The 20,808-nt window shown below is 42.5% G+C and overlaps 1 protein-coding gene across 1 annotated transcript; it reads right to left on the bottom strand.

Moving 5' to 3' along the window:
• Positions 1–1,195: 1,195 nt before the first annotated feature.
• LOC147448730 (PHD finger protein ALFIN-LIKE 5-like) lies at positions 1,196–2,272 on the bottom strand. The gene is made up of 3 exons (XM_086522439.1): positions 2,023–2,272; positions 1,880–1,912; positions 1,196–1,746 (listed from the first exon to the last, which is right to left on the bottom strand). Exons 1-3 carry the CDS (start codon positions 2,114–2,116, stop codon positions 1,607–1,609), a joined length of 267 nt encoding a protein of 88 aa, XP_086378565.1. The 5' UTR covers positions 2,117–2,272; the 3' UTR covers positions 1,196–1,606.
• Positions 2,273–20,808: the final 18,536 nt, after the last annotated feature.

The following is a 20,808-nucleotide window of genomic DNA, read 5'->3' as shown; positions in this document are numbered from 1 at the left end:
CAAGACCGCCTTTCGCACAAAGCGAGGGCAATGGGAGTATGTGGTTATACCTTTCAGATTGACAAGTGCCGTGGGTACATTCAACCGTCTAATGGTAGGCCGTTTTGGCGATATGATTGGCGTGTGTGTGTTTATCTTTCTTGATAATATTCTCATTTTCTCTGCATCATGGGAACAACATAAAAAGGATGTAGAAAGGGTTTTAGCCCGTTTGGATGAGTGTCAGTTGTACATTGCAGCTAAGAAATCTGAGGTTTTTCTCACTGAAGTTACTTATCTGGGTTATTTCAGTTCTGCAAAAGGTGTCAAGCTCAATCCCACGAAGGTAGAACACGTTCGTAATAGAGCACTCATCTTGAGCATATCAAGATTCAATCATCACGAAATGTGTCAGCTCCGAAACATTTCACTTCGAATCGCGGAGTTTCAGTACAAAACAATTTATGTCATAGGAAAGAGAGACAAAACTTCAGATCAAAACATCACTATACAGGAAAAGAGAGAAATTCATTGCCCAAAATGGCTCAACTTTGGGGCATTTCAGCCCTCGATAGACAATCAGAGAAGCAACATCGAACCCGCATGAAATCGTCATGGGAGTAGGACAAATCAATGAAGACCACCAGAGGGAGAGACCATGAACAGCTGGCAAAGATATCTTGCAACAAATCGACACGAAAATCGTCATGGAAGTAGGACAAGTCGATAAAGACCATCCGAGGGAGAGACCGTGAACAACTGGCAAAGATATCTTGCAACAATCATGAAGAAGCTTGCATAATGATTGCCAACCATAACAGGGCCAAGGGGTGTACAGCCAACATCTCATTCATTCACTATTGAGATCAGAGAACTCCACCTAGTTGAGTAGCTTAGTGTGTTGGCTGCTCAGAACCTCAACACAGGAATTTACGCTCCCTCAGACAATTTGACTCATAAGTTAACTGGCTATAGAAGATATTCAAGGATCTCAAAGAAGGCTAAGGCAAGCACACTCAAGCAACATGCAAGACGCTTATGCAAAACTGAAACCCTCTCTTTCTGGCATCAGCGTTTCCAGTTCAGAGAGCTGGTGAAACCATGAATTTAGATTGAGCTGTCCTATCCTGATTCGATATACAAATTTGCCTTGCCAGAGTTCTATTAGGAATCTTTGGCTAGAGACCTATGGCAGTTTCCTCATCTCTTTAAATGCCAATCAAATCTCAAGCGTAGACTAGTACGAAAGTATGATGCCAGTTTGATTCAGTCCCTTCATCTGAATCAAGCATAACTATCAAAGTTACAAATATATCTAAAGCTTGAACTTTGAAACATCATATAACCTTTTTAAAAATGCTTCCATAATTTCTTCCCCAAAGATAGTAGTTCAAATAAAAAACACTCGGCTGCCAAAGACAGTCAGACCCTGACACCATAAGTATGGTTGTGACTACTATTTCAAAACAATTGTTGCTATGGAATTAGGAACAAGCCAGATCCACTACGAAACCAAAAAGAAAAGCAAGGGGTGGCAGCCAAACCTTTCCTCTTTGCTGATAGTTGCGGCATAGAAAAATGCGACTGCCATGAGCCAAGAATCTGAGTGGGCAGAAACGAGCGAGAACTAGTCCTTGCTAGACATTCCCTCCCTTGAGAAGTTGATTCCGAGGCATGGCTCAGGTAACTCGGACGGAATCTCGTCAGCAGGTTTTGACACTTCCCACTCGCCATCTGGAAAACTGTACAGACAGAGATTGACGTGTGCTGCATGCATGACAAGAGAAGCTCAGACAGAGGCTCATATCCAACTTCAAGAAAATAAAGAAAACAAGGGTTCTGTACGATACACATACAACACCATCAACAAACGACTTGCAAGCTTTGGGCAGAGAATAACCTGGATCACAAAGGTCAAAGAATTTCTTTAGTTCTGCCACAACAAACAAGGGTAAGAATAGGTCCTCTCTCTCTCTCTCTCTCTCTCTCTCTCTCTCTCTCACACACACATACATAAAGGAAGAAGACTACGAACAAAATTACCAGTAATAAGAGCTTTCAGCATTCCATGCCTCCTGCCCTGGTACCCCTCAAAGATCCCCTCAACAGTTACAGCTGTTGGCTGATTCTCCGCCATGATGCTACGTTATTTCCGAAAACGTCAGGGCAAACCTTGAAGAGAAGTTCTGGTGCAGAAAACCCTAGCTATGGACTCCCGACGCCAGAGAAGCCAAAGAGAGCACGAAGCAACAGCTACCAGGACCATTAATGCAATATTGAGTTGATGAGACAATTTATATGCTCGTCGGGACAAACCTATAAATTTGAATCTCAGGTTTTACGACAAGACATGCTTGGTCGACATTGTTGTAAATTGGAAAATTGGAAGTTTGGCATATGAAAGAAACCAGGGTAGAGGAGCCAGTTTAGAGGCGGTGAAATCTTGGCGCCTTTAGCTCCAGCTATACAGAGCCATTCTAGGCGGGGAGGGTGCGTCTCATGCGTCGTGACCTTGTACATCTGTAGCGAAAGACGGCAGCACGATTGCTACTCCACAGCTCAAACGCGACACGGATTTCGAAATCCTTTGTAATAAAAAGGAGGGGGGAATAGAATACGGTTTCGGGGGGTAATTAGAGGCACGAGCGCTAGCAAGGATTGAACCGTCTCCAGCACGAATAAGATTTGCAGATCCAACTCTGCAAATTTTCGACTACGTGGTCTCGACGAGTGCGGATCCAACTCTGCAAATTTGGGGTTTCGGCCTACAATTGCAAGTGCTGAGGATATCTGCACTTCTAGACTGCTGATTTGTGGCTATCTACACAACGAAGGACGGCTTACAGTTCTTGGAGGCGTGTCACATACGACACGAGTGCACCTACACACATACTGTAGGCGACATCCACTAGTTCATCAGGTTGATATTGGTTCAGAGGACAGTTTACAGGGGAAACTCTGTCGAATTTTTCCCAGGAAAGTAAACTACTGTGAAGCGTAGTTATGGCTGGATCACAGGACACTGCTCTTTACAATATCAAGAAGCTGGATGGAACCAATTTCCCATTGTGGAAGAAGCAGATTTGGCACGTGTTGGTACAAAAGAATCAGATAGAACCTATAAAGCTCAAGGGGATCAAACCAAAAGATATGGACGAAGATGAATGGAGCGAAATGGATGAATTGGCACTTTCTACCATTATGCTGCCTTTGGCAGAAAGCGTTTACTTCAATGTAGCAGACGAGATGTCGGCTTATCAAGCATGGACAAAGCTGAGTGATCTTTATGAGAAGCAGAGTGCAGCTTCATAGGTATAATGGCTTAAGAAGCTTGTTGACTTGAAGATGAAAGAAGGGACCCCTATGTCCAATCATCTGAATGAATTCAACACCATCTATAGTCAGTTGTCAGCTCAAGGTGTCAAGTTTGATGAACCTGTTAGAGCTATGTTCCTGTTGATCACATTGCCGGAAAGTTGGGACACTTTTCGCACAGCCTTGAGTAATTATGCACCTCCAGATGGTTTGACCATAGCAGGTGTAGAAGGCAGTCTGCTTACTGAAGAAACCAATAGAAAGACAATGGACAAAGGCAAAGAAACAGCCTTAGTTGTCAGGGGAAGGACCAAAGAAAAGTACAAAGGTGGAAAGAGGGATCAGTCTCGTAGCAAGTCCCGCAGTGCTAAAGGCAAGAGTGACATAGAATGCTACCATTGTGGCAAGAAGGGTCACATGAAAAGAGATTGCAGAGAATGGAGAGCAGAAAAAGGCAAAGCGAAAGCTGAAGACCATGGTGAGAAGAACAAGTCCTCAGTGAAGATTCAAGAAATAAATGTGACAAAGACTGTTGCAGAGGATGACAGTCTAGTGTTAGGAGACATCTACGTCTTGAAGAATACAATGGACTCAGCTCTTCTTACAACATCTGATGGACATGCACTGAGTGACTGGATTATAGACTCAGGGGCATCACTTCATGTGTCTCCAAACAAGGAGTGGTTTACCTCTTATGTGACCACTAAAGATCATGTTCGGCTAGGCAATGGGCAGACATGTGAGATCTTAGGTGTTGGAGATGTTCAATTGAAGTTTCAGAATGGATCTTCTTTCACGCTGAAGAATGTGAGACATGTTCCCGCAATTACAAATAGCTTGATCAGCACACGTTTACTTGATGATGCTGGCTACGTCACCACTTTTGGACAGAACATGTGGAAGATATCCAAGGGTTCTATGACAGTAGCACATGGAGTAAAGTCTGGAGGACTTTACATGATTTATGTATCAAATGTCTCTAAAAATGTAATCAATGTAACCGAGCAGCCGAACGTTTCTTTGTGGGATAGCCGGTTAGGACATATGTCCAAGAAGGGAATGGAAATCTTGTCTCGTTCTGGTTATTTCCCTGGCTTGTCATTTAATGATTTTGAATTCTGTGAACATTGTCTGTATGGTAAGCAAACACAGCAGCCACATAAGCATAGAAGCAGTAGAAGAGATACACAATTGGCACTTGTTCATAGTGATTTGTGTGGACCTATGCCTAACCTATCTCTAGGGGGAGCTTCTTACTTTATGACATTTATAGATGATTACTCGAGGAAAGTATGGGTTTACTTTCTCAAGCACAAGGATGAAGCATTTAGTGTTTTCAAAACCTTTGTGACACTTGTGGAGAATCAGAGTGGCAAGAAGCTTAAATGCTTACGCACTGACAATGGTGGAGAGTATGTTTCAAAGGTCTTTCAGGACTTTTGTGAGTCAAAAGGTATAAAACGTGAACTTACTACTGCTTACAATCCTCCTCAAAATGGTGTTGCTGAGAGGATGAATAGGACCATACAAGAGAAGGTCAGAAGTATGTTGTCTAATGCACAACTGCCAAATGGGTTTTGGGCTGAGGCTGTATCAACAACTGTTCATCTTATAAATAGATCTCCTAGCAAGGTTTTGCAGAAGGATTTAGTGGCAGAGATGGTATGGTCAGGCAAGGTGCCCTCATACAAGCATCTTAGAGTCTTTGGCTCTGAGGCATATACTCACGTTGCAAAGGAATTTAGGAACAAACTTGAGCCAAAGAGTAGAAAGTGCATCTTTCTAGGCTATGGTAATTCTGGTGAGATGGGGTACAGACTTTAGGATCCCGAATCCAGAAAGGTTATCCGCAGTAATGATGTTCACTTTAATGAAGCCAAATATCATTCTAAACCAGAGAGGGTTGAGGAGATTAGAAGAGTTGTCTTCCACGAAGATGGACCTGCACGTGCAAGACAAAATGTTAGTGCTCAAGAGGAGCAAGGACAGGATAGAGTGGAACCACAGGTTGTGGCTGAGCCTCAGCCACCTATTGTGCGTAGATCTGGACGTATCACGCGACCTCCTGATAGGTTTGTTCCATCTATGAACTATGTCATGTTGACTGATTGCAATGATCCTTCGTGTTACAAGGAAGCAGTGCAAATGAAGGACTCCGGGAATTGGCAATTGGCCATGCAGTCAGAGATGACAGCTCTGCATAAAAACCATACATGGAAGCTAGTTAAATTACCACAGGGCAAAAAGGCTCTACCTTGTAAATGGGTTTACAGGTATAAGATCACCGCTCATGATAGTCAGCGAAAGTCTTGTTGCCAAGGGCTTTAAGCAAGAACAAGGCATTGACTTTGATGAAGTCTTCTCTCCGGTGGTCAAGATGACTACATTGAGATGCTTTCTTGCATTAGTTGCCATATTAGATTTGGTGTTGCACCAAATGGATGTCAAGACAACGTTCTTGCATGGTGATTTATATGTGGAAATTTACATGCAGCAGCCAGAAGGGTTTGTTGAGAAAGGCAAGGAAGATTTGGTATGCCAGTTGTTAAAGAGTCTTTATGGCTTAAAACAATCACCGAAGGCATGGTACCATAAGTTCCACAAGTTTATGCTTTCTCAAGGCTACAAACGTAGTGAGTTCGATCACTGTCTATATACAAAGAAGTCTAAGGATGGCAGTTGGTTGATCCTTATTTTGTATGTGGATGACATGTTGATTGTTGGCAAGCACTTGGAAGAAATTTCAGCTTTGAAGTCAAAGGTGGAAAAATCATTTGACATGAAAGACATGGGTGAGGCAAGTCATATACTTGGTATGCGCATTGAGAGAGACAGATCAAAGAAGTTGATTTGGTTATGTCAAACAGAGTATATTGACAAGGTTTTGCACCGTTTCAATATGGAGAAGGGAAAGGCATTGAGTGTTCCATTGCCACCATATGTGAAACTTAGCAAACAAGATTGTCCTGTGTCTAAGGAAGAACAGGCTGAAATGGATAAGATTCCATATGCGTCTGCAGTGGGTAGTTTGATGTATGCAATGATTGCTACTCGCCCAGACATTGCATTTGTAGTGGGAGTAGTAAGTCGATCCATGTCAAACCCAGGCAAGAAACATTGGGAGGCAGTGAAAGGAATATTGAGATACCTGAAAGCTACAAAGAGTATGCGCATATGCTATGGGAGTCAGGAGCTAAGTGTAAAGGGTTTTACAGACTCACATTATGCAGGTGACTTAGACAATCGAAGGTCTACGTCAGGGTATGTCTTTACATTGGCTGGTGGAGAAGTATCATGGCGTTCTAGATTACAAGATTGTGTTACTCAGTCTACTACAGAGACTGAATATGTTGCAGCATCAGAGGAATGCAAAGAATCAATTTGGGTTAATCGACTAGTAACAGATTTGGGAATCAAAGAAGAGATGCATGTGTTATATTGTGATAGTCAAAGTGCTATACAATTGGCTCGCAATCCAGTTTATCACTCAAAGACAAAACATGTGGATGTGAAGTATCATTTCATCAGGGAAATGCTCGAGGATAAGCAACTTCAGCTTGTCAAAGTTCACACCACAGAAAATCCTGCTGATCTACTTACAAAAAGACTTCCCTCAGAGAGCTTTGGGCATTTTCGCAAGCAGTTAGGTGTAGGGTAGTACATCACTTCTCTACATCTCTTGTATATTAGCTTGTATAGTAGCTTCTCTCACACTTACAGTACCACATTGGACTTTAAGTGGGAGGTTGTTGGGGTATAAAGCCCAATGTGGTCGCCCAGGTAAGTGGGCGGACCGCCAGGTATGTACACATATTCTTTTGTAAAAACCTAATAAGAACTCACTATGCTCTACACATTACAGTAGAGCGAGTTCACCATATCGCCGCGCTCTTCTTTTCGCACTCTCTCTCGCGTCGCACGTCCGCTCGTACTCCTTCACTATTGTTAAACAAATGGGGGGGGGGGGGGGGGATTGGTCCTTAAAAAGACACCCGGTTTTTTACTGGCTCCTCTACCCTAGCCTTGCTTGGTGTACCTTGCTCCGGCCTCCGCAAGTTGCGATGTGGTCACACATATTATAGAACATAACATGACATATACAGATTGACATCAAACATCTAACAAGTACAAAGTGCATTGGTGAATTTTTTTAGTAAAAGTGCATGTGTATTTATTAAATATATGTGATGATTGATTACTTCTATAGTTGTCTGTAAAATGATACAATTTCACAAATTTCTCTACAATTGTTTGAGTAGTGAGACCAAGGCGCTGCTCTTTGCCGTATGTGTTCTCATAGATTTTGAAGCACACTTGGTTAGTTGGTTGTGATTGTTGTCGCCTCAGCTTTTGTTGTGTTCACTAGCGGATGTGTAGAACCAATTGATAAGCAACAACAATAGCTCAGCTTGGGACTTGATGAGCATTGGGAAGAAGCAAGTTGTGTCCCATAGCGCTTATTATACAACAAAGGGCTACTAAAGGGTGTAATTGAATTGAGCAAAGTGTTGCAGCTTAATCATTCTTCATAAACCCTACTCCTTAACCTACTTTGGTAGTTGTTTGCAGATTTCCAATCAGCCTAGTAATATCGGCCATTAGTCTCTAGACCGCGGACCCATCTTTGAGAGTCCATCTTACTCTAAATCGCGTTGTTAGAATGCAAACAACAAGAAAAACGAGTGCCTCTAAAGCCTTGCACGAGTAACACCGTTGGAAGGAAGAACTATTGCACGGCCGAAAACACCTGTACAGATATATGAAAAACCCTTCAAGCATGAGACACACTCAAAATTGGGAGAAACCGAGGACATCATGACGAAGCTCGTCTCGTGGAGGACCGTAGAGTATCCATAGGCAAAAAACAGATGAAAGATGAAGAAGTTATGGCCGCTCGAAACAGGGGTGTTCTCTTTCTTGCTAAAAAATGAGCTCTCTAGAAGTTGTGCAGGTGTTGCAGCTATTAAAATGGGGGCTCCCTTATCTTTTATTCCCCAAAAATCTTCTCTCTCTTCTCAGCCGACAAGGCTTCCTTTGTAGGCATCTTTTAATTGGCTCATTTTTTGTCTTTTTGGGCAAAAAATGAGGTGTCGGTGACCCTTTGACCAAGGGAATGGGGTGGGGGCAATTGGGCGTGGACCAAAATGAGTGTCCAGCCATTTGTCTAGCTGGTGGGAATCCAAAAATGCACCCTTTTCTCCCCCATGAAGCCCATGAGTCCCTCCATGGCAAGCCTTGAGAGCTCCTCACAAGGTGATACACCCATAATGGGCTCCCCCTTTAGGCTATATACATGTTACCATATACATGTGGTAGTAATGTGTGTGAACACACTAGGACCGTCGGGGCATTTTTTCCCTCTTTAGGAGGTTTTTCCCCCCGAGCATTGTATATACGCCCATCACTCTAGGGCTATCTATCTTTCCATTGCATACTAAGTAACACACTCTTTATTGTGTGCCTTGAACTTCCTTCGTCTTCTCCAAGCTGTGTGCGTTTCTCTGCAACCCTAATTTCAACAATTGGTATCAGAGCAGGTTGTGTCCTCCCGGGCTTAGTCGCCAGCTGCTCCAGCACAAGCTTGCTCACTTTCTCCGATTTCAGTGAGCTTTGGCTCATTTCGGCCTCCGTTTCCACTACAAGCAGTACTGCACAGGCTATTTCGTCATTTTGTGCAAAATTTCTGTCAGTACCGTTTTCAGTATAACATGTGCCTCATAGTCTTCTACGGTTTGTGCTATATAGCACGTGTTGTTCCCGCTCCGTTTCTCCTATTTTCGAGCAATTTTCACATCAGGTGCAGCATTTACCGTGGCTGACAACAACACAGGTGTGTTCAAGATGTTTGTTGCTGACAGGTTGGATGGGGGAAACTACCCTATGTGGGCTTATATGATGCAACATGTTCTTGTGTCAAAGGGCGTCTGGAACATTGTGCAGGGCATCGATGTACGTTCTGGTTCTAAAGATGTAGGAGATGTTAAGGATGTTGCAGGTCTTGTTGCAAGGATTGCTGCTATTAGAGTTGTTTTGCCTACGAGACAGAACAAGCTCGTTGCGATGTAAAGGATGCGCAGGCTCATGCATTGATTGCGTCTAAGAAGCACACTATTGTTCCTGACATTCGTTCAGCAAAATCTGCAAAACAGGCTTGGGATATTCTAGAAGGTCTTTATGCAAGTCGCAATGAGGCTAAAATTGCTTTGCTGCGTAAAGAGCTGGAGTCAAAGATTATGCATGAGGAAGATGATATGGACACTTTCCTTGCTGGTGTCAAGGATATCAATAAGCAACTTATTTCTGCAGGTGAATTCATTTCAGACAGTTCCCTTGTGCAGACTGTTCTTTATGCCTTACCAGATTCCTACCAGACTTTTGCTAGTACTTGGAGACTGATGACCCAAGGAAATGTTGAACTTGTCAAGTTTGATGCATTATGCACATTGCTATTGCAAGAGTCACTTTCCAGAAAAAACAGGACTAGGCAGCGTGCAGTTGAACATGCTTTTATTGCTTCTCAAAGAAAGGGTGGTAACAGCAATGCAGCCACTTCTTATGGTTCTGCTGTGAGTGGCAAAAATTATGTTCCTAATGTTTCTGCTGGCAGCAATTCATCTGGAAATTCTGGTGATAAGGGCAAAAAGAAGATGTGTTGCCATTATTGTAAAGCTAATGATCACTTGATCAAGTCGTGTCCTAAGTTGAAGGCCAAAGAGGCTAAGAAGAAAGAGGGTGGTTCCACTATAAATGCTGGTTCCACTACAAATGCAGCCATTGTTGAGTCTTCTGTGAAAGGAGACTCTGTTGCTGATGTTGATGCAGAATGGGCTTTTAGCGCAGAGTGCACTTACAATCTTGTTGTCCATGATGCATGCTTGTCAGTTGCTGCAGATTCACATGTGTGGTATTTCGACAGTGGTGCTACAAAGCACATTACCTCACATCGTGAATTGTTTACCTCTCTCGAGTCTGTCCCTCATGGGAATTCAGTCACTTGTGCCAACAATGCCTCTTATCCGGTTCAGGGAGTTGGAAAGATTGTGCTTACTGCTGCAAATGGTAGTTTCTTCACACTTGTTGATGCACTTTATGTACCTGGGGGGATCAAGAAGAATCTTCTTGTCTGTATCCGCACTTGCTAGACTTGGACTTGTAGTCAAATTTGTGGATGACAGATGTACAGTTCATGATCTCAGTTTTGGTCATGAAATTGTTGCATCTGGCCTTTTATGCCATGGGCTGTATAAGCTCACTTTGTATGACAAGTGTGGACAAAATTTTACAAATGTTGTTGCAGATTCAAGGGCTATTTCAAATGCAAAACTTTGGCATGCACGTTTTGGTCATCTGAATTTTTCCAATTTGCTGCGTTTGCAGAAAGCTGATATGGTTGCTTCTTTGCTGCCTCTTGAAGCACCTGTCAAACAAGTTTGTGAAGGTTGTACTTTGGGTAAAATGCAGTGTTCTAAGTTTCCAAAGGATGGTTCAGTTAGGGCCACATGCAGGTTGCAGCTTGTACATAGTGACGTTTGTGGGCCCATGCAAACTCCGTCCTTGGGCAATTACCTGTACTTTGTGACTCTCATTGATGATTACTCTAGGCATGCATGGGTATTTCCGCTTAAAGCGAAGTCCGAAGTTTTTATGTGCTTCAAACAATTTCTGGCTATGGCCGAAAATGTCTCGAAATGTACTATGGGCACCCTCCGTTCCGATTGAGGGGGGGAGTATATGTCTCATGAATTTAATGCATTTCTGGTTAGTCGTGGGATAAAACACCAATGTACAGTGCCTTATACACCTCAACAAAATGGTGTTGCTGAGAGGAAAAACAGGTCACTGACGGAAATGGCACGATGTATGGTCAAAAGTCAAGCTTTGCCGCATTCTTTTTGGCTTGAGGCCATCATGTGTGCCACTTATGTACTTAACAGATGTCCTATGAAAGCTTTGCAGTCTATTACTCCATATGAAGCATGGCATGATAGAGAGCCTTCTATTGAGCACATGCGTGTTTTTGGCTGTTTGGCATATGCTTTGGTGCAACAAACACAGCGCAGAAAATTGGACGATAAGGCTGCGAAATGTATTTTTGTTGGTTATAGTGCTGAAAGCAAAGGTTACAGGTTATATCATCCGCAAACAAAGCGTATTCTGGTTTCACGGGATGTAGTGTTTGTGGAAGATTCTGTTCAGCCCTTGCTGTCATGTACTAGAGACAGTAATGTAAGCTCACAGGACATTTATGACACTTTGTTGCCTCTTTTCAGTGGTGGAAATACGAATGTAAGTTCCAATGAGGCAAATGTATAGCCTATGGGGGTTTTTGAAAATGTTATACATCAGCCTATTGCTGATGCAGATGTACATGATGTGATGATGAAAGGGCTGAAAATGAGCAGGCTAGAGGTATGCCAAAATGGCTGGTGCACACTTTGCGTGACAGTAAATTGGATGCACCTTTGTCTAGTCGTACTCGTTCAGGCTCTCGCCATGCATCTTATGCATCAGATTGTTATGCTTTGGTTGTGTCTAGCTTACATGATGTTGAGGAGCCTCCGTCTTTTGATGAAGCACATAATTCAGAAAATTGGATGGCTGCCATGCAATCAGAATAGGATGCACTTATAGAAAATGACACATAGACTTTATGTGATTTGCCTCCTGGCAAAAAGGCCATTGGTATGAAGTGGGTTTACAAGTTGAAACGCAAGTCGGATGATGAGATTGATCGCCATAAGGCTCGACTTGTTGCAAAGGGTTATGCACAGCAAAAAGGCATAGATTATGAAGAGACTTTTGCTCCCACTTATTGTATAACTACTGCCGTTTTCTATGTGCATTGGTAGCTCATTTTGGTTGGGATGTACATCAATCAAACATTGTTACTGCTTTCTTGAATGGTGACATATTTGAGGAAGTTTATGTAACGCAGCCTCGTGGTTTTGTCATAAAAGGACAAGAGGACAAAGTGTGCACATGTAAGAAGTCTTTGTATGGGTTGAAGCAATCTCCTCATGCTTGGTATGAGAAAGTTGACACTCATTTGGTTAAACGAGGCTTTCGTAACAGTCCAACGGAAAGCACATTGTATGTAAAGCGTGAGGGTGATGTACTTCTCATTGTGGTTCTTTTTTGCTGATCACTGGACCAAATGAGAGACATATTGCTGAATTTAAGGCTGATTTGAATGCTACTTTCAAGATGAAAGATTTGGGGCTATTGCTCATTACTTGGGTATACAGTTTAAGCAGTGTGATGGTGGTATTGCCTTGTGTCAAAAAAGTTACATAGAGACATTGCTATGTAAGTTTGGACTTGAGGATTGCAAACCTATTGCCACTCCCATGGAAACAAGTTTGAAGTTGAGTCTACATGATGTTGGCGATCCTGCTGATGTCACTCTTTACCAAATTGTTGTTGGCTGCCTCATTTATGTATGCAACACGAGGCCAGATATTTAGTTTGCAGTCTCACAGGTCAGCAGATTTATGCATAGCCCAGGGTCTAAGCATTGGCAGGCTGTGGATTTTCCGCTACCTTAGTGGCACTTTACATCTTGGCTTGTTCTATACCAAGGGGGGATCATTGCCGCCAGACTTACATGCTTTTTCAGACTCAGATTGGGCTGATTGTTTTGACACGCGAGTGTCCACAAGTGGTTTTTCTTTCATGCTTGGCAGCTCATGTACATCATGGTTGAGTAAGAAGCAACCTACTATGGCCACTTCAAGTTGTGAAGCTGAGTACAGGGCAGTGTTCACACAGCTACGGTTGAGTGTGTATGGCTCATACGCCTTATGGCTGATTTGGGTGTTGGATAGGACACTGCCACACTATCTACACTAACAGTCAGAGCGCATTGGCAGTTGCGAGGAACCCAGTTTTTCATGCTCGCACAAAGCACATTGAGGTGCATCACCACTATGTCAGGGAGAGGCTCTCAACAGGAGAGGTCAGCTTGGCTTATGTGCCAACACAGGACAACCTTGCAGATCTTTTCACAAAGGCATTGTCTCGTGAGAAGCTTGAAGCTTTCCGCAAAGCTTTGGGCTTACTCCCCTTTGTGGACTGATCGTGTCCTCAAGACATGGCACTTCCCTGTACTCATGTGCCAGCTCTCGTTCACCGCATCACTCCAGGGGGGATTTGTTACCATATACATGCAGTAGTGATGTATGTGAACACACTAGGACTGCTGGGGAATTTTTTCCCTCTTTAGGAGGTTTTTTCCCCTGAGCATTGTATATACGCCCATCACTCTAGGGCTATCTATCTTTCCATTGCATACTAAGTAACACACTCTCTATTGTGTGCCTTGAGCTTCCTTCGTCTTCTCCAAGCTGTGTGTGTTTCTCTGCAACCCTAATTCCAACAATACTCCCCACTTTCCACTTTTCCCTTCCATGTGGGATAAATCCCCCGCCACATGGCAATATCCTCCTCAATCCTCCCAAATCCCTTGTGCCCAACAAATTTACAGACTTCCCCAAAGCAGGAGAGCTTTTCGGACAAACTTCCCCCAAGCATAACTTGCTGCTCCGATCAATTAATCACACACCGTAACACACGGCTTGGAGCCCAAGTTCTCGACTACTTCTAGAATTCTCAAACCTCATCATGTCTAATTACAATCATCAAGTTGGCCCAATTTCCTTTGTCGCATGCACTCGCAATCACTTTCTAAGTTGAGACCGCCCACTTCGGATGCTCATAACTCATGATGTACAAGTCCAATTCACGAGCTATAAATCACGGTTGAAAATACTTATTGGAAGCCATGTTTCTAAGACTCAAACAACCCAAAACATCGGCACCCAAGCTTGGCAGAATCACACCTTTGTACATGATTTTTTACATGGTCACTTCCAAGACTTGCAGAACTATGTACACATATATACACGGTGCTAGTGGGCAAGCTTTTTGGCATGGCCTAATGGCTTGATGCTCATCCAAAAGATGCCTGACATAGCTTGGCAACCCCCCTATCCTACTTGATCATTCATGACAAGCAAAGGTTTCTAGGGTGAACAACTGCTGCAGCTCATTCCCAGAAACCTCATTTACATTCTCAGATGCTTCCACATTGTCTTCCTCTATTGATAGCATCTCATATGTCACAATTGTCATCAAACGTGTCAGATATTTCTTCAATCTATAATCATTAACATGATATTTATTTTGTGCACCACTCAAATCTGCCAACTGATATGTGTCAGTTATTTCTTTAATCTATAACCATTAACACGATATTTATGTTGTGCACCACTCAAATCTGCCAATTGATATGTGCCATTATCAAACTTCTTCACAACAGCAAAAGGACCTTCTCATTTGATTTGAATTTTTTTTTGAAAGGTATTGTCTAACTTACTATTGTATCGCAACACCAAATCACCCTTTTCAATTCTCTTGTCCTTTATGTATTCATTGGCTTTTAGCTGAGCCTTCTTTGACACATCTTCATAGTATCTCAAAGCTAAAACTCTGTCCAATCGCAAACATTGTAGATCCAACAACCTTTTATGCCAAGTATTTGTTTGCTCTTTATCTCCCAATGAAAATAACTTGAGTGCAAGAATCTCCACTTCAATTGGCAATAAAGCTTCCTTGCCATAAAAAAAGTGGTAAGGAGAAAATCATGTGCTCATTTTGATAGCAGTTATGTAGGCCCATAATGCACAAGCCAACTCTGAATCCCAAGTCTTCCCATGTGTCTGGGTCATCTTTGTTAAGATCTTCACCAACTCTCCATTAAACCTCTCATTGAGACCATTGCATTGTGGATAATACGGAGAACTGTACAGATGCTGTATATTGAGCTTCTCGTATAAGAAATCAAACAGCTCCCCCTAAATCCTAGTCCTCTATTAGAAAGTAGCTCTAGAGGTACACCAAATTTGCAGCATATATACTCATAAACAAACTTTCCCATTTCTTTACTGGTAATCTGTTTGACAGCCTTGCCTTCTACCCATAGTGACAAATAATCCACTGCTGTCAAAATGTAATCATTTCTTTTGCTAGTCATAGGTAAGGGTCCAATAGCATCAAGACCCCATTTTTCAAACACATCAAAAGCTAAAATTGTCTTTCACAATTTGGGCTTCAAAATTCTCTTTCCCATCTTCTAGGCAAACACGACTTGCACCAATGGTTAACATCTCGTTGAATGCTTGGCCATCCATAGCCTTCTTGCAAAATTTTATGCAACATGATCTTCATGGCAAAATGGCCTCCACAAGATCCCTTGTGATTTTCTTCCAAGATCTTGTAGATTTCCTCTTTCTAGGGTACATGACACAAAACCAAATCACTTCCTTTCATGTAAAGCACATCATCAAGCATTTTGTATTTCCTAGCTTTTCTTATAAACACATACTTTTTGGAGGATGGTAAACCTTCAGGTAGGACACTTGTCAGTAGAAAATACATCTCCTTTGATAACACATCCCTCCCATGATATAAAGGGACATTTGCCTTCAACACAAACACACAAGTGATCATTTCTTGGGCATCATCATGAGCTTCTTCATTTTGAGACCTCTCAATATGCTGCAAACTCCATGCTTCAAACTTTTGGAACAACGATTTCACCTTGAAGCATAAATTCTTCAATTTAGGATTTTTATTCTTCCATACTCCCAATACTTGCTTCACAACCAACAAGGCATCTCCTTTGATCTGTAAGCGGCTAATTCCCAACTGTAAAAAAATGTGCAAACCACCTTCGAGAGCCATGTATTCTGCTTCATTGTTACTTTTTGCATCAAGTTTTAGCCCTTGCTTCCTTACAAGTTTTCCTTGTGCGTCATAAATGATAATGCCTCCCGAAGCAGCATCATGACTTCTTCGATAAGTCCCATCAAAATATAACAGTGAAGCATCATAGATGGCAAGAGTCTTAAATTTCTTCGTTTGCACCACCTCTTCCTTAACCAAACAGGAGTGTCTTTATAAGTGAGTTAATCTGCCAAGGTAGCCCGAGTACTCTCTTCCACCAAAAAGGTGAACTGAAACTCTTGAAGTTCAATAATCCATTTCATCACTGTTTTTGATATATTTGAATTATTGAATAGCTGAGGAAGCAATGACTAACTGGTGCGAAAGGTGAACGACTTTTGCAGCAAGTAGTGTCTGAATCATCTGCAATCATAAACCATACTGGTCATCACTAATTCCATATCAGAGTAATCTCTTTCATGAGGAGGCTTCACTATACTAGCATAATGAACATGCTTCATATAATGAGATTCCTTCCCTTTTTGCAACAACATGGCCCCAATAGCATCATCTCCCATTGATGGGTTAACATAAAACTCATTTTCCCAGTCAGGAGCATGCATAATGGGTAGTGTACTCTGTTGGGGTATAAAGCCCAATGTGGTCGCCTAGGTAAGTGGGCGGGCTGCCAGGTATGTACACATATTCTTTTGTAAAAACCTAATAAGAACTCACTATGCTCTGTACATTACAACAGAGAGAGTTCACCATATCGTCGTGCTCTTCTTCTCGCACTCTCTCTCGCGTCGCACTTCCGCTCGTACTCCTCTAATTGGTATCAGAGCTCAGATTGAGGCTCGGGATAGCACTACAGGAAGCTAGAGTCACCTGCTCAGATTGTAGTGAGATTCGACAGGCGAAGATATGGCCCCAAATCCTGTGGGGGTGTTCTCAGAATTTCATTCTGAGGTCATCTCGACAACCGTTCGGCTTCGACAAAGTTCTGCGCAGGCCATTTTCGAGTAAGTGGTCTCGACGGGTGCAGATCCGACTCTGCAAATTTCGGGTTTCGGCCTACGACTGCAGGTGCTGAGGATATCTGCACTTCCAGAGTGCTGGTTTGTGGCTATCTACACATCGAAGGACGGCTCACAGTTCTTGGAGGCGTGTCACATACAACACGGGTGCATCTACACACAGACTGTAGGGACATCCACTAGTTCATCAGGTAGCTTGTGTTTGTTGCTTGATATTCTAGATTTCATCCTGGCATTGCAGGTACTTCCACATGGGATCTATTGTCAGAGATGATGTATGTCTGTTGAGGGTTTACTGGCTGTGAGTCACGCAGCAAACAACCGCCGCAACAGTTACAGCATACAGTGGGAAATTTGTGGATGTATGACTTTGTGGGAGGTCTATGTATTGTCAGATTTACTGCAGCCTTTGTTGAGGGTTGAGTGAGGTTTTATTGAGCTGGGGGATTCTCGAATGTTGAGATCCTTTCGGTGATACAGGTCTTGGAGCGATCCCTCGAGCACCCTTAGATAGGCAGCTAGGATGTATTGACTGTGAGTTAGACAGTTGGGATTGCATCTTTGCTTTACTACTGTTGAGGCATTGTCGCAATCTATGCTTACAGGACAGTGACAGGACAGTGAGAGACAGTACAGGTGCATGACAGGTTTACCCACAGCTTACAGTGTTAGAGAGACAATGGTTTTTTGAGCTGTTTTTTGGTCTGTTTTTGAGTACACCAGAGCCATTTTACAAAGGAGACTCTGCCAAAATTTATGCAGAATCTGAAGCTTTCTTGGTTCATTTGACAGGTTGATATTGGTTCAAAGGTCATTTTACAGGGGAAACTCTGCCGAATTTTTCCAAGGAAAGTAAACTGCTGTGAAGCGTAGCTATGGCTGGATCACAGGACACTGATCTTTACAATATCAAGAAGTTGGATGGAACCAATTTCCCATTGTGGAAGAAGCAGATTTGGCACGTGTTGGTACAAAAGAATCAGATAAAACCTATAAAGCTCAAGGGGATCAAACCAAAAGATATGGACGAAGATGAATGGAGCGAAATGGATGAATTGGCACTTTCTACCATTATGCTGCCTTTGGCAGAAAGCGTTTACTTCAATGTAGCAGACGAGATGTCGGCTTATCAAGCATGGACAAAGCTGAGTGATCTTTATGAGAAGCAGAGTGCAGCTTCATAGGTATAATGGCTTAAGAAGCTTGTTGACTTGAAGATGAAAGAAGGGACCCCTATGTCCAATCATCTGAATGAATTCAACACCATCTATAGTCAGTTGTCAGCTCAAGGTGTCAAGTTTGATGAACCTGTTAGAGCTATGTTCCTGTTGATCACATTGCCGGAAAGTTGGGACACTTTTCGCACAGCCTTGAGTAATTATGCACCTCCAGATGGTTTGACCATAGCAGGTGTAGAAGGCAGTCTGCTTACTGAAGAAACCAATAGAAAGACAATGGACAAAGGCAAAGAAACAGCCTTAGTTGTCAGGGGAAGGACCAAAGAAAAGTACAAAGGTGGAGAGAGGGATCACTCTCGTAGCAAGTCCCGCAGTGCTAAAGGCAAGAGTGACATAGAATGCTACCATTGTGGCAAGAAGGGTCACATGAAAAGAGACTGCAGAGAATGGAAAGCAGAAAAAGGCAAAGAGAAAGCAGAAGACCATGGTGAGAAGAACAAGCCTTCAGTGAAGATTCAAGAAATAAATGTGACAAACACTTTTGCAGAGGATGACAGTTTAGTGTCAGGAGACATCTACGTCTTGAAGAATACAATGGACTCAACTCTTCTTACAGCATCTGATGGACATGCACTGAGTGACTGGATTATAGACTCAGGGGCATCACTTCATGTGTCTCCAAACAAGGAGTGTTTTACCTCTTATGTGACCACTAAAGATCATGTTCGGCTAGGCAATGGGCAGACATGTGAGATCTTCGGTGTTGGAGATGTTCAATTGAAGTTTTAGAATGGCTCTTCTTTCACGCTGAAAAATGTGAGACATGTTCTTGCTATTATAAAGAGCTTGATCAGCACAGGTTTACTTGATGATGCTGGCTACATCACCACTTTTGGACAAAACATGTGGAAGATATCCAAGGGTTCTATGACAGTAGCACATGGAGTAAAGTCTGGAGGACTTTACATGATTTATGTATCAAAAATGTAAAGTCCTCCAGACTTTACTTCATGTGCTACTGTCATAGAACCCTTGGATATCTTCCACATGTTTTGTCCAAAAGTGGTGAGCGAGTTTTTTCGAGCGAGAAAAGAAACGAGCAAGTCCCTGAGCAATAAATTTATTTGTGAAACAAATCTATGTGTGCTAATGTCCAGTGTAGTAATGACTCTAATTGTGGTTTTCAAGGAAGCCTTCCCTCTTTGGGAACCGTGATGAATTGCATGACTACATAATTAAATGCCCTCCTTGTTTCATTTTTTAACTTTTATGTGTATGAGACATACACTTTTATTCGGCCAAATTGAATAACGTGAATTCATGATACCCTCATAAATGATACCCTCATAAAGAAATCTAAAAACAATTAAAAATTGAGAAAATTTTCTTTAAAAAGTGTTGCATTTGCTCATAGCAATCCATAGAGGGGGAACCCACATGTTATTTAGGTTTGGAACAACCCTAGCGTCGGGTTCAAAAGTTCCTTCAAGAGCATCCACCCGTAGAAATCGAGACATGGCTTAACCCAAGTTGGGCTGATCCAATACCCAAAGAACATAGTGCCCTTGAATCTGAAGAAAATTCCACGTGCGACACCTCTTCCATGGCATCCACCACAAGGTTCCATGGTAGCGAAGTTTATGAGATAGCTAGAGATACTTTATGACGTGGAATTTTCTTAGGGCCTCAACATGTAAGGAGGTTTGAGATTTTGAAGCCTCCTCTGCTTTGTGGTAATTTTAGATGTACGACCTTTTTGTGTTGTGGTGCTAGTCGAATCCAGCATGGACATGATTATTTTCTTCAATATACCTTACACTTGCATCAATTTTTCAAGGGTGCTGCACATATTTGCTCAGTAATTAGCTTTGCTCGATTTTCTTTGCTCGTGGATTGGAAAGCCCCGACCTGCACGTGCAAGACAAAATGTCATCGCTCAAGAGGAGCAAGGACAGGATAGAGTGGAACCACAGGTTGTGGCTGAGCCTAAGCCACCTATTGTGCGTAGATCTGGACGTATCACGCGACCTCCTGATAGGTTTGTTCCATCTATGAACTATGTCATGTTGACTGATTGCAATGAGCCTTCATGTTACAAGGAAGCAGTGCAAATGAAGGACTCCGGGAATTGGCAATTGGCCATGCAGTCAGAGATGACAGCTCTGCATAAAAACCAGACATGGAAGCTAGTTAAATTACCACAGGGCAAAAAGGCTCTACCTTGTAAATGGGTTTATAGGTATAAGATCACCGCTCATGATAGTCAGCCAAAGTACAAAGCAAGGCTTGTGGCCAAGGGCTTTAAGCAAGAACAAGGCATTGACTTTGATGAAGTCTTCTCTCCGGTGGTCAAGATGACTACATTGAGATGCTTTCTTGCATTGGTTGCCATATTAGATTTGGTATTGCACCAAATGGATGTCAAGACAACGTTCTTGCATGGTGATTTAGATGTGGAAATTTACATGCAACAGCCAGAAGGGTTTGTTGAGAAAGGCAAGGAAGATTTGGTATGCCTGTTGTTAAAGAGTCTTTATGGCTTAAAACAATCACCAAGGGCATGGTACCATAAGTTC

This window comes from Adiantum capillus-veneris, chromosome 10 (genome assembly GCF_014529385.1).
Source record: "Adiantum capillus-veneris isolate H3 chromosome 10, ASM1452938v2, whole genome shotgun sequence".
NCBI classification, from domain to species: domain Eukaryota; kingdom Viridiplantae; phylum Streptophyta; class Polypodiopsida; order Polypodiales; family Pteridaceae; genus Adiantum; species Adiantum capillus-veneris.
The sequence above is the reverse complement of the archived record's forward strand: the minus strand, read 5'-3'. Positions and strand labels throughout refer to the sequence as shown.

Coding starts and splice junctions, on each gene's coding strand:
- LOC147448730 (XM_086522439.1), bottom strand. CDS start 2,116: ATGGCGGAGAATCAGCCAACAGCTGTAACTGTTGAGGGGATCTTTGAG. Junction 1,913..2,022: donor GCTGAAAGCTCTTATTACTG/GTAATTTTGTTC, acceptor TTGTTGTGGCAG/AACTAAAGAAATTCTTTGAC. Junction 1,747..1,879: donor CTTTGACCTTTGTGATCCAG/GTTATTCTCTGC, acceptor TCATGCATGCAG/CACACGTCAATCTCTGTCTG.